This window comes from Lampris incognitus, chromosome 4 (genome assembly GCF_029633865.1).
Source record: "Lampris incognitus isolate fLamInc1 chromosome 4, fLamInc1.hap2, whole genome shotgun sequence".
NCBI classification, from domain to species: domain Eukaryota; kingdom Metazoa; phylum Chordata; class Actinopteri; order Lampriformes; family Lampridae; genus Lampris; species Lampris incognitus.
The window spans coordinates 45,775,820-45,790,648 of record NC_079214.1 but is presented as its reverse complement, the minus strand read 5'-3'; the positions used below and the strand labels follow the sequence as shown (position 1 = coordinate 45,790,648).

General features: G+C 42.7%; 1 protein-coding gene across 1 annotated transcript in view; it reads left to right on the top strand.

Annotated features, from left to right (window-relative positions):
* The window catches only part of slc6a5 (solute carrier family 6 member 5), a gene marked incomplete at its 5' end in the record, with an annotated part of 29,323 nt that overhangs the window by 7,034 nt on the left and 7,460 nt on the right, over nucleotides 1–14,829 (top strand). The window contains 3 exons of the mRNA XM_056279347.1: nucleotides 4,610–4,713; nucleotides 11,240–11,364; nucleotides 11,688–11,800. Of these exons, the coding sequence (XP_056135322.1) occupies nucleotides 4,610–4,713; nucleotides 11,240–11,364; nucleotides 11,688–11,800 (342 nt within the window). The remainder of the gene's footprint in view (nucleotides 1–4,609; nucleotides 4,714–11,239; nucleotides 11,365–11,687; nucleotides 11,801–14,829) is intronic.

Sequence of the window (14,829 nt, the reverse complement as noted above, 5' to 3'; positions counted from 1 at the left end):
TGATAAACAAAAGCTCAACAATGCCTAACATCTGCCATCAATAAAATGTCAGTTGAAACAAAATCACCTGCAGGGAGTAGGGGACAGAGAGTTTGTGTGTGAGACCACAAGCTGACAGCTAACCACTGTGATATACTTGTCATTTAATGTCCACTGACCATGTCCTTACATAATTTTTATCCCCTTTCCATTTTTCATGACATGATTCTGCACAGCAGTAGTAGCCACACACTGTGGTCGTAGCTAGCTAGTATAGCATTTGACCAAGTTTAAACCAGTCTGAGTCGATGTCAAACCCCACAAAGGATACATGCATTCAGAATACACATAACCCCTGGTTATTTTTTTATAACACAAACAAATGTATAATTAATTGCAAGACAGAGAAATAAAACACTCAATTGAAATAAACTCAACCACATGTCAGTCAGTTTTCAAAGGATATGTTAGAACAAAAGGGAAAGAAAAAAGTGCCATATAATCCACTTCGGTTTGTAAAGTAAATATACGCCATTTCGGGGTTTCCCGGTTATCACTATCAGTTCAGTTCACGCAACAAAACTATTCCACTTCGGGATATCCTGGTTATCCAGCAAACAAAACTCAAAACAAGGAAGCGTTCCCAACTGCAGTTCAGTTCAGGTAACCCACAAACAAAAAGCCACAAACCCGCAAAGCTTTAGTCAGGAGGAAAAAAGGCAACAAAAAAAAAGAGACAACCGTCATCCGGCTTTTGCCGACTCACGGTTACCGTGGTGAGTGATTATTAAGCTGCTGTCGGGTCTTTGGAGATGTTTAGCTGTCGGATCCTCGACGGATTCCTTGAGATGATCAGAGGAGATGATTTTTCACGGGGACACCTACGAATACATAACAAACGTGGACATATGCTGCAAAGGCCTGGGTAGGCTGACGAAGCGGAGGTCTAACTTCTCCCTGCTGCTCTGTACTCACCAGCGTCAGGCGCCATACTGATTTGTGCGACTCATCATTAAGGAACGTAAGCGGCTGGCCTTTCTGAAAGCGGGTAAATCAGAGCCATGTCACTGATTGACAGGGCTGGTGGGTGTGTGGAGGTGAGTGAAAACAAACCCATAGCTGGAAACATTTCTTATTCAGATTCGGGTTCAGATTGATTTTATTTCGAACATGCTAAAATAACAAAATAAAATACACAGGCAGGAATACAAGAACAAATGGAAACAACAGTAAACATATTTTGCAAACTCTCTGTAACAACACAAGTAATAACTGGACCATGTTCAAAAAGGACGTAGGATGAAGTAAAGAACTTTTCTGGTCCTACCCCTTTCTTATACTTTATCGGTCAAATCAAACCAAAACAAAACTTTCAAGACAAAACAAAAGCGAGAAAAGAAAAGAAATGCCATTGCATAGAGATCAAAATAAACAAAACAGTACAAGTCAAACAAGGGACCTTACACGTCATGTATCAAGTCATGCTACTCCAGTCCACCTCTTTGTTCATTATTGATGTACACATCTTCATTTCTTTTTTACAGTTGTTCCATAGATTGAGTCCTTTGATGGATATACAATGAAGTTTTGCATTTGTCCTCACTTGTTGTTTTTTGAATATACATATTCCTCTGAGATCGTGTTTACTTTCCCTCCTTTGGAACAACTTTTGGACACTGTTTGGTAACTGCTGATTTTTTACTCTGTAAATGATTTGAATTGTTTTGAAGTCAACCAAATCCTTAAATTGTAGTGCTTTCAGTTTGATAAAGAGTGGGTTTATAGGCACCTGTAAGTGGTTTTTTTTTTACAATTATTTTGACTCTTTTTTGAAGGATGAAAATTGGATCTGTGTTTGTTTTGTATGTGTTCCTCCACACTTCCACACAGTAGGTGATGTATGGAAGTATGAAGGAGCAGTACAAGGTGTATAGTGCTGGTTGATGCAGGAGATCTTTGACTTTATATAGTATTGCAATTGACTTTGATATTTTTGCTTTGATATACTTTATATGTGGTTTCCAACATAATTTATTGTCTACTATTACTCCAAGAAATTTGATTTCTGACACTTTTTCGATTTCTACATAAATTATCATGAGCTTTTTGTTTGAGTTTGTTGACCGATTCCCAAATATTGTGAATTTTGTTTTGCTTAGATTTAGTGTTAGTTTATTTGAATCAAACCAACTCTTTAGTTTCTTCAATTCATTTCCTACTGTATCCAAAAGTTGTTCCAAGTTGTCCCCACTGCAAAGTAGGTTTGTGTCATCAGCAAATAAAATTATTTTTAGTGTTTTTGAAACCTCACATATATTATTAATGTACAAAATAAATCACAATGGCCCCAACACTGAGCCTTGAGGAACTCCACACTTAACCTTCATTAATTGTGATTTATAATTATTAATTTGCACATATTGGCTCCTATTATTTAGGTAACTGGATAGCCAGAAAGAACTACTTCTCTGATTCCATATTTTTGTAGTTTTATTAATAATAAGTCATGGTCAACCATATCAAATGCTTTTTCTTTAGATCTAAGAATACTCCTACAGCATATTCTTTCTTTTCTATAGCAGTTGTTATCTCTTCCTCAAAATCGATGAGTGCAGATGATGTAGTCCTATTAGTTCTAAATCCATATTGTTCTTCACACAGTACATTATGTTTTGTGATAAAGTCATCCAACCTTGAGTAGAATATTTTTTCCAGTATTTTAGAGAATTGTGAAAGCAAAGAAACAGGTCTGTAATTTGAGTGTGTGTCTATCTCCAGCCTTGTATGTGGGTATGAATTTAGCCATTTTCATTTTACATGGAAAACACCGGTTTTCAGAGATTGATTGCATATATATGTAAGAGGTTTCACCACACACTCAATATCTTTAACTAGTGACATTTCAATATCATTGCAGTCTGTTGATGTCTTACTCTTAAATCTTTTGACAATGTCAGTAATTTCTTTTTCATCTGTTCCCTTTAAAAACAAAGATTCTTTTAGCTGTACATCTTTACCTGCCATGTCATTTCTACAGCCAGTGCTTGCAATCTCCCCAGCCAAACCAGCATCAACACCAACAAAAAAAATAATTGAATTCATTAACATTTAAGGCCATATCGTTGATAGTTTTACTATTTTTGGTTAGGAAGCAATTTTGGTATCCAGTTTCCCCCCTTTTTATTTTTAATTATATCATTCAATACCATCCATGTATTTTTTTATGTTGTTTTTATTGTCCTCTAGTAATTATGCTGTAGTAATCCCTTCTGCTGTGTCTCATAATTTTTGTCAGTTTGGTTTTATATGTCTTGTATTTATGTTCCGATTCTTTTGTCCTTTTCTATAAAAAGTCTTTATATAATACATTTTTATTCTTGCATGCTTTTAACAATCCCTTAGTTAACCATGGCTTTTCAGCAATTTTCTGTTTTACTACTTTATTAACTAGAGGACAGTTTTTTTCATAAAGAGCCATTGTTATTGATAGAAAATATGTCATAGGCTTCGTTTACATCTTCCACATATACTTTATTCCAGTCTTGTACCATCAGATCGTTTTTAAAAGAATTAATTGTCCCTTCTGTTTTTTGTCTAAGTATTTTGTGTGTTGTAACATCCTTATTTGCCCCTGTACAGCTCTGAATGACTGCAAACACTGGCAGATGGTCACTTGTGTCATTTATTATTACCCCACTTATTACTTCCCTATCAATGACATTAGTGAATATATTATCAATTAGTGTAGCACTGTGAGTTGTTATTCTGGTCAGGCGTGTGATTGAGGGATACAGGCTGATACTGTACATTGAATTAATGAATTCTGTAGTGGTATTGTGTTCAAGTGGGTTTAACAAATCAATATTATTATTTATAATAACATAATTTGGGGGATCGCCACATTTGCTAGTTACGGCGTCAAGGGGGACGGAGACAAAGCGAGAACAGAAAGAAACGGAAATGATTTAAGAGGCACTGGAATATTTACGCAATATTGTCATATGTGTATTATTAACATGATAACAATATTTCATTTTTTAGATATCACAGTTATTGTCAATACCAGTATATTGCGACACCCCTACTCTGAAGATGTAGTACCAGTTTAATGCGATTGCTGCACGGTTTGTTGAAGACTGAATGTATTCGTCAAATCTTTTTGGGGACGTGCCATCAAAAAAACAAACAAAAAGCCAACTCGGCCCCGCTCCTCCATTAATGTGCAAGTCTGAGGTGTGGGGTAGGGTGCCAGGAGTCATTTACTGTCTCAGTCAATGCCATCCAGCAAACCTTGCGAATATTTACCAGTCTTGTAAGGGAGGTCGAAATAATACAAACGGTATCTTTAAAGAAATAGGAGGATAAATGAGAATGTCTTAGAATTAGCAGAATGCCATTCTGCACAGCGGAAAAGATGCATAATCTAGCACTCATAATTTCAAGGAATTATCATCAATAAATGTAATAAGAAAAACTACAAGCTCATATTTGAATGTGCTTCACGAACAAAGTTTGACTTAAAGCAAACAAATGATTTGTACCTGTTTCCCTTTACCATTTTAGATCCAACTTTTGCCTAAAGTATCTCTCTCTCTCTCTCTCTCTCTCTCTCTCTCTCTCTCTCTGTTAGGTGTGGAAGGATGCAGCCACTCAGATCTTCTTCTCTCTGTCAGCTGCATGGGGAGGCCTCATCACTCTCTCCTCCTACAATAAATTCCACAACAACTGCTACAGGTAAACACACAACAGGTAACTACGCTTCTGGCCAACAAAATAGAACTGTTGATATAGTCACATCATACCTGCCTGCCTATGATTATCTTGCAGAGAAATACAAAGCAGGATGGGTCGGCCGAGAATCAGCCAAGCTGCCCCAACCACAGCTGTAGGGATTTCTTATCTGCCTTCTACTGTATCCACCTGTTTTTCATTGGGTGAATGTAAAGCCCTCTGAGGCCATAACTACGGAAGTGTAATACATTCACTTGAGGAAAAAAAATGTTTGCTTTGTTTTTCTGACTTAGCGAGATTATTATCTCAGAATTCTTGTTAGGGGTTTGTAGAACGAACCCAATAGCGACAACACAAGACAAAGTAAAGCACCAACCTGGCAGGACTCGTAGAGGAGAGCCGGCCGGGCCTGGACAGAAGGGGGAGGCGCTTCAGGCGGAACTTGAGAATAGCTTCTTAAAAATGGGAAAACGTAAACTGCCCCCTTAATCCGAAAAGGAAAAAACGTAAACTGCTCCTTTAAAGTCCGAAAGGAAAAAACGTAAACTGCTCCTTTAAAGTCCGAAAGGGAAAAAAACACAAACTGCTCCTTTAAAGTCCGAAAGGGGAAAAAACACAAACTGCTCCTTTAAGGTAGAAGTCCAACCGAGTAATAAGATCCACAGTGAGAGAGGAGAAATTAGAATATCAAAAACTTGATCTCAACTAGAAAATCACGATGGGAAAATCCAATGGGGAAAACACAAAGAGAGTTCTTCTCCGAACAAGCTCTCAAGGAGAACTGACACAAGGGAATAATCAAACAAGCGAAAACACGGAGAATACTACAATCTGTACTCCACCGGGAGACACAGAAATGCCACAAAACTCGAGACGAAGAATTTACTCACGGGACTGTTCAGGACGAACTAGCGACGAGTTCTGGAAAGCAAACAAACTTATACTAGAGTGGTTAACGAGTAGATAGGCTGCAGGTGTTTCAGACGCGCCCTTCCCCCGCTCTCATTGCTGGTTGCCAGGTTGGTCAACAGACCGAGCCCTAACAGTACCCCCCCCTCTACGGGAGCCACCAGGCGACCTGCCAGGTTTGTCAGGGTGACGGCGATAGAACTCAGCGAGCAGACCAGGGTCCATGATGAGCTGGCGGGATACCCAGCTTCGTTCCTCCACCCCATAGCCCTCCCAGTCAACCAAATACTGGAACCCCCGTCCCCTGCGTCGGACGTCCATCAGCCGACGGACCTTCCACTGTGGATGCCCATCCACAATCTCAGGGGGAGGCGGAGCTGGGGCCGGAGGCATAAGGGGGCTCTCGGAGACAGGCTTTACTCGGGACACATGAAAAACCGGATGGATCTTCATGGAGGCCGGGAGCTTAAGACGCACAACTGCAGGACTGGGTACTTCCTGGATCTCGAAGGGTCCAACGAACCGGGGATTCAGCTTCTTGGCAGAGGACTGAAGGGGGAGATCCTTGGTGGACAGCCAGACTCTCTGTCCGGGTTGGTAAGCTGGTGCTGTGGATCGGCGACGGTTAGCTCCTCGTCTGGCACGTTCCGTAGCACGGAGCAGCGCAGCCCTGGTGATCTCCCAGACACGACGACAGCGGTCCAGATGAGTCTGCACGGAGGGAACCTCCACTTCGGACTCCTGTGCAGAGAAGACGGGCGGCTGGTAACCCAGGGATGCCTCAAAGGGCGAGAGGCCGGTGGCGGAGCTGACCGCATACTCGACCCAGGGGAGAAACTGACTCCAGGAGGTTGGCTTCTTGGCAGCGACGCAACGGAGAGCAGATTCCACACTCTGGTTCATCCTCTCAGTCTGTCCGTTAGTCTGCGGATGATATCCCGACGAAAGGCTGACCGAGGCGCCCAACCCCTTGCAGAAAGCACGCCACACACGGGAAACAAACTGGGGCCCTCTGTCTGACACAATGTCCTTGGGAAGTCCATGCAAACGGAAGACGTGGCTCATCAGGAGGTCAGCGGTTTCAGAAGCAGAAGGAAGCTTAGGCAAAGCCACCAGGTGAACACCCTTGCTGAAGCGATCCACCACCGTCAGGATCACTGTGTTGCCCTGAGACGGAGGAAGTCCAGAGACAAAATCCAACGCCACATGGGACCAGGGCCGACTGGGAATAGGAAGGGGCTGCAGCAGACCAGCCGGTGCCTGGTGAGAGGCCTTGCTGCGGGCACAGATGGTGCAGGCCATGACGAACTCCTTGACGTCCCTCCTCATAGTGGGCCACCAGAACCGTCGAGCTATGAAAGTGAAAGTGCGGTGGACTCCAGGGTGGCAAGCGAGCTGACTGGTGTGGCCCCATTTGAGGACCCGAGACCTCACTGAGTCCGGAACAAACAGTCGGCGAGGCGGCACGTTGCTCGGGGCTGGACTGGAGCGCAAGGCGCGCTTGACCACCGTTTCAAGGCCCCAGGTCACCACGCCAACGACCTTGGTCTCAGGGAGGACGGGACTTGGCTCCACCGTTACAGGTTCCTTAAGGTGTTGACGAGACAGAGCATCTGCCTTGGTGTTGCGGGAGCCAGGACGATAAGTCAGTGTGAAGTCGAACCGACTGAGGAAACTGGCCCACCGTGCCTGCCGACCATTGAGACGTTTGGTTGCCCGGATGAACGTCAGGTTCTTATGATCAGTCCAGATGGTAAATGGATGCTCTGCCCCCTCCAGCCAATGGCGCCATTCCTCAAGTGCAGCCACTACAGCGAGAAGCTCCCGATTACCAACATCGTAGTTCTCCTCGGCGGGAAGGAACCGGCGGGAGAAGAACGCGCAAGGATGAACCTTCTGGTCGGCCTCTGATCGTTGGGAGAGCACAGCCCCCAATCCGGTGTCCGAAGCGTCCACCTCAACTATGAACTGCCTCTTGGGATCGGGATGGAGTAGGACGGGGGCACTGGTGAACCTCTCCTTGAGCGACAGAAATGCAGAGCGAGCAGCTGGGGACCAGACGAACGGCTGAGAGGGGGAGGTTAGACGGGTGAGGGGTTCTGCTACAGAGCTGTAGTTTCGGACGAACCTCCTGTAAAAGTTCGCGAACCCGAGGAAGCTCTGCAGTTCCTTACGTGACTTAGGATCCGGCCATTCCACCACCGCTTTGATCTTGCGAGGATCAGCTCGAGTCTTGCCTCCCTCCACGATAAAACCTAAGTAGTCCACTGACTCAGAATGGAACAGGCATTTCTCAGCCTTGACGAACAGCCGGTTACGAAGGAGACGTTCGAGAACCTGCCGCACGTGCTGGACATGCTCCTCGAGGGACCTGGAGAAGATGAGGATGTCATCAAGGTAGACGACAACGAATTGGTCGAGCATGTCGCGAAGGATGTCATTCATGAGTGCCTGGAACACCGCCGGGGCGTTGGTGAGGCCGAACGGCATTGCTGAGGCCCCTACGGAAGGTTACCCGAAGTGACTGGTCGTTCCAGCCACTCTCAGCCGCAGCCAGCCTGAACTCGACTGAGTAGTCAGTGACACTGCCACTGCCCTGCTGGATCCTGCTCAATCGGACACCCGGATCCTGACCGTACACTGGATGATGGAATACCTTCCGAAGCTCAGCCACAAAGTCATCGTAGGAAGAGCAGAAACTGGCCCCCATGGACCAGGAAGCAGTGGCCCACTGAGCAGCGCGGCCAGTCAGCAGGTTAGTCACGTAAGCAACTTTTGCAGCATCTGTGGTGAACCCCCTGGAATGGTGGGCGAAGACAAGCTCACACTGCATGATGAACGTGGCACAGGTCTCAAAGTTGCCATCAAAAGGCTTGGGATTGGAGATACTGGGCTCCCGGAAATCCGAAACATAAACGGTAGGATTGTCTAAGGCAACGGCTGCGGGCACTGCTGGAGGAGGGGCGGCCGGAATTGGTGGGACAGCTGGCTGGATGGTGATAGCCGCTGTGAGAGTTTGCAACTGCTTAAGAACCTCCTCTTGTTGGCTCGCGAGCGCCGCTTGCTGGGCCGAAAGAGAATCCACCGAAGCCTGGAGGGGTTGCACCTGAGCCCGGAGGCCCTGCATGGCAACAGCGGCCTCTTGTAGTTGCTGGCCGTGGGAGGCTGTAAGCTGAATCTGCTTATAGAGAGCAGCCTGGACAGGATTGGCGTCTGGGTTGTCTGGGTTCATAGTGAGAGGCTAGTTCGTACTGTTAGGGGTTTGTAGAACGAACCCAATAGCGACAACACAAGACAAAGTAAAGCACCAACCTGGCAGGACTCGTAGAGGAGAGCCGGCCGGGCCTGGACAGAAGGGGGAGGCGCTTCAGGCGGAACTTGAGAATAGCTTCTTAAAAATGGGAAAACGTAAACTGCCCCCTTAATCCGAAAAGGAAAAAACGTAAACTGCTCCTTTAAAGTCCGAAAGGGAAAAAACGTAAACTGCTCCTTTAAGGTAGAAGTCCAACCGAGTAATAAGATCCACAGTGAGAGAGGAGAAATTAGAATATCAAAAACTTGATCTCAACTAGAAAATCACGATGGGAAAATCCAATGGGGAAAACACAAAGAGAGTTCTTCTCCGAACAAGCTCTCAAGGAGAACTGACACAAGGGAATAATCAAACAAGCAAAAACACGGAGAATACTACAATCTGTACTCCACCGGGAGACACAGAAATGCCACAAAACTCGAGACGAAGAATTTACTCACGGGACTGTTCAGGACGAACTAGCGACGAGTTCTGGAAAGCAAACAAACTTATACTAGAGTGGTTAACGAGTAGATAGGCTGCAGGTGTTTCAGACGCGCCCTTCCCCCGCTCTCATTGCTGGTTGCCAGGTTGGTCAACAGACCGAGCCCTAACAATTCTGAGAAAAGTTTTCATGTAAGAAAAAAATCTGCCTTGTTTTTCTGAATTAATGAGGTAGCTCAAAATTACAAGAGAAGCTCTCATTTACTTGAGAGCTCAATTACATGGAAGCAAGCATGTCCCGGCTGTTTAGTTTAATCCAATTTTATTTTGGTTTTGGTTTGAGATATTGGGAGATACTTGTGTCAGAGGGTCAGGCTGATTAGCAGCAGCAACCATACATTTGCGCAGCATTTTGAGGTATCTTTTTAATTCAGAAAAATAGAGCAGAATTTTTTTTCATGAAAACTTTTCTCAGAATTCTAAGATAATAATCTCGTTGATTCAGACAAAACTGCAAATTTTCTTTCTCATGTGAATGCATTACGCTTCTGTACATAACTGATTTAGGGCTGTACAAATAAATTTTGAGATGACTTGACTTGATCTCAAAATGGAGGGAGGGAGAGGGGAGTACTTTGTAAAGACATTATGATAGTGTACTATGTTCGATGCATCACAGTTTGTTGTCCACCATCACACCTTGCTCGGGGGGGGGGCAGGATTCCTTGCAGCAACCCTGGCCATGACACCACAGTGCATGAAACTGCGAACAATGGTTTTAGCTTGTCTGCATTTAAGTTTTTAAGTTTTCAAATCTATATGCTCACCTATGAGATGTATGTTTGATATTCTTTCATGTGTAAACTATGTTAGTCCCTCAGTCACCATATGAGAGGTGTAAAAGACCTTGAGCTGCACAATGTATTACATAAACAGGAACCTCTGAGTGGAATAGTGATTATTTGACATGGGCAATTAGTTTAAAACTAGTATTATGTACAGAATCAGAATATACTTCACTGGCTATGCAAGTTTGCATGTACAAAAAAATCTGACTTAGTAGGTTGCTCACATGAAATACATAGGACTCCCTACATATACAACAATATAACAGGGGAGTAATTTTAAAAAAAAGAATATTTCATGAATAAGGGCTATGAAAAAGCTTTTCCAATGATCAATACATTTTTAAGTTTCCCAGAACTGCTGTATTGTTTTTGAAAAACCAATGACACAACTGTGCACAAGCAGACATGCATGCACAGGGTATGAACAGCCTCAGAGTATGAGTGATGCAAGCAGGAGTCTCATAGGAATCTCAGTATTTAAAATCGGTCAGATATTTAAAGAAAAATTAATTACTAAACCGAATGTATTTTAGCATCACTCACTGGCAAATGCAGTGTCCAAAACATGGATTAAATTCACACATCTCCTGACCGTAAACCGTATGTGCACCATATGTAGTCTTTTACTCCTGAATTCATCTCCTGTTAGGCCTCAGCCCATATACTACAGTGTTTTGGAGAACATGGATAGTATCATTTAATATAGATAAAATCCAGCTAAGCAGTGTCCACTTACAATTATTTTGTGAGGATTACAGTAGATTTTGAAATGGGACTTTTACCTGTGTGTATACTTCCAAATCTCTATAAACTCCTATTTTGGAAGACATTTTACATTCCTCTCACAGGAGGGCACTGTTTCATCCTTTCTCTTGCTTACCCATTAACAGTGTAAAGCGTCCTTTGCGTAGAAAGTAGAGTGTTAATCACGTAGACCCATGATATAGTTTATGTTTTGAAGATATATGTTATAATCACCAAAGGAAATATATATCTTTTTGATGTTTCTCTGTTTTGTTTTTATTTTCTCCCTCAGGGATACTGTTATAGTGACGTGTACAAACAGCGCCACCAGTATATTTGCGGGGTTTGTCATCTTCTCTGTAATTGGTTTCATGGCGCATGAATTAAAGGTTCCTATAGAGAAGGTGGCCGATGAAGGTAAGACACCTTATCTACAACAGACCACAAGTAGGAACTCGCTGTGATTTATCCGTAAATAGGAAGCAATGCTCAGTAAAAAAAACAACAAAAAAAAACCGTCGGTCAACCATGCAATCAATCAAACATCTTTATTTATATTGTTTTTTCATGTATAAAAATATATGGATTTTTTTTAACTGAAATGAAACAGTGTAGTTGATTTTACCTATTGTGAAGATATCATGTGTGTGTGTGTGTGTGTGTGTGTGTGTGTGTGTGTGTGTGTGTGTGTGTGTGTGTGTGTGTGTGTGTGTGTGTGTGTGTGTGTGTGTGTTTTACAGGTCCAGGCATAGCGTTTGTGGTGTATCCAGAGGCACTGACCAGACTACCCTTGTCACCTTTCTGGGCCATTATCTTTTTCCTCATGCTATTGACCCTTGGACTTGATACCATGGTACTCTCTCTCTCTCCCCCTTTACCTCTGTCTGTCTCTCTTTTTGTTCCTGAGTGTGTTTATTTGTGTGTGTGATATGCAATATAAGACCTGATAGTAACCTGCGTATTTCTAAAGGCATTTGGAGGCTGCAGCGTTATCTGGAGATTGAACGAGACAGATTGAGTGAACGAAACAGACTGAGAGAGAGAGAGAGAGAGGAATTGAGAAATTGGAAATGCATAAAGAAATAAAAATAAAGTTACAATCCATTTATAAACACTCCAACTTCTTCCTACACACACACACAAACACGCAGAAACATACGCCACACAAACACACCAGTATATACACACAACTATATCCACATTGATGCTGTCCGTCATTGATATGATTGACAGTTTAATACAGTCAGACCCTCTTCCCCCACTGTATATATTGTATTCTACTGCTTCCAAACATTCATTATTGTGAAGTTACCAGTCTTTAAAGGAAAAATGCCATTAAAACAAGCAACTCAAAAACCATTGCATGATTTGGATAGTCATGCATTAGCTTTTGTCTTGTTTATTCCAGTGATAGTAAGCATCAAAAAGGACATTTGTTTGCATGTCATTCTTCAGGTTTGTGGTTTTTATAGTATTATAGTTGCATATCTTAATGGTTACAGTTCGGTAGGATTTTTTCAAGGAAAAATAATTTGGTGTAAATGATTTGCCCTCACTATAGGGGCCAAGTATGGTAGAATGAGGCAGGTAGCAGTGAGTTTGAAGATCTTTACTGACAGTAGAGAAGGCACTGGTGTTGTCACACTGAAACTATTTCATTTCAAATGGATCTCTGGGATTCAGATTGCTCAGACACCACTGCAATAACCAGCATCACCATGGTGTGTCAGTAAATCAAATGATATCGACATTCTTCAGGGTTGTAGATTAGACTGTGTTCGGAGGATGTGGACTTGTTGAACTGGTCCTTCAAGCTCCTGCGTTGATATTGATCCATTCTTGGTGTAACTCCACTGAGTAAACACCTCAGTCCCTGGAGCACCTTTAAAGAACCTCAAGACACAGTCTTAGGCAAACAATTTCAGATGAAAACAATCCCTTCAAGTGCACCACGATGCCCCCAAAGCGGTGCATTAAGACAGAAGCCAGTAGTAATGGTAAACGATGATGTTAGTTTGCCTTGGCAGCCGTGGCTTTGAGTGCAAGGCTGGTGGCTTTGTTGAAGCAGGCAGCTTGGCAGTAATAGGCTTGGGATGTTGACAGAAAATTAGTTTTGGAAGCTCAGAAGGAGGGCAAGGAGTGGAGAAGTGGCAGATAACTTGGCACTGGTGAGCCTTCTCGAACACACATGCAACACACATCTGCACGCATGTGCACACACACACACACACACACACACACACACACACACACACACACACACACACACACACACACACACACACACACACACACACACTCATATATCACACCCTCCACCACCCACCACTCTCCCTGTTTGTCTGCTAGGAAATTCTTGTGTGCTGAATTCCTCTTTACTTTAAATTTCCCTAAACTGTCTAGACTGACTTCACCTTCATTGCCCCACCTTTCTGCTCACAGTGCTGTCTTTTCACTTTGAAGTAAAAAGCTTTCTGCAAAGTCTGTAATGATCTTTACCTTCACTTTATTGTAATGGGTGGTATGGTGGTATTAGTGATTAGTGCTCCAGTTTGCCTCCAGCAGTGCAAAGATATGTGTTATATGAATCGGAGATTCTAAATTGCCCACAGATACGAGTGGTGTGTGGCTGTGTTGGTGGGCTTAGTGATAGACTGGCAACCCAACCAGGTTTTTATCCTTCCTCCCACTACATGCCTGCTGGGACAGACTCCTGTTTTCTGTTACCCTGAATTGAATTAAGCAAGTATAGACAATTAGTCAATCAATGCATCAATCCAAATTTATTTGCGTAACATTTTTTGTATATAGAAATGCAATGTGCTTTACATATAAACAAACAAGGATTCATAGAAATATCAATAAACATAGACAAAGAAATATACACAATATACATTTTAGGGGTGTGTCAGTGTACACGTGTACATGTTTACACGGAAATTAAAGCATAACCGTTTAATAAAAATCCGTAACCGATAAACGTAAAGGTTTTTGTTTTTGTTTATTTTGTTTTGTTTTTTTATATAATGCGTGATGACGTCATAATTCTTTGCTGCGTGACAAGTGCAAGCGCGATTGAAGCATGGATGGCGTCTAGTAAAAAATCTCCGAAGCCCCATGTGGGAGTTTGGATTAGAAAGCTTCTCAGCGGGATCTAAACAGCAAGTTTCTAACGCATACTCATCCAGAGATATTCGATCTTTTGTAAATGGTGTAGTCTAGTTGTGTCATACGACATCGGCGACCTTAACAGCGGTGAATCTATGGAATAATAAGGCTACAGCGACCTCTAGCGGTATAGCACCGACATACTTTCAAAATTCACAGAAATCCTGAAACGTGTACATGTTTAAACGGCAAACATTGCACCGTGTAAACGTGTACAGATTTTAGTACACGTTCACATCCCTAATACATTTACAGATAAACCAACAGTAATAATAACAAGACCAAATGTAGCCTGGTCAGAACTGAACCAAAATGAATGCTGAGTGGTTGTGTGGCAATGTGTGTCTATCATATTGGTGTGTATTATAGTTGAAAATACCATGTAGGCGATCTTGATGGGACTGCTAGGAAAGAATTTGTTCAGCAAGTCAACTAGTGTTCCAATAAATGCAACAACAGTACAAATTGTACCACAATTAATGAGCCAAAAAGAAAGGTAATATTTCTTAAGACTAAGTTTTTGACTGACAGACACATTTTCACTTCTCTAAGAAACAGGGTAACACATCTGAGTAGCTAAAGCAAACTTCTTTGTTAGTCTGATAGGTGAAGCTAAGGGAATTCACAAGCAAATCTAGGACAAGTTAAAAAAGCTAACAGGGAAATGGCATAATAATACAACAAAGCAGCTGGAGATGAAAGACAATGGCTCCC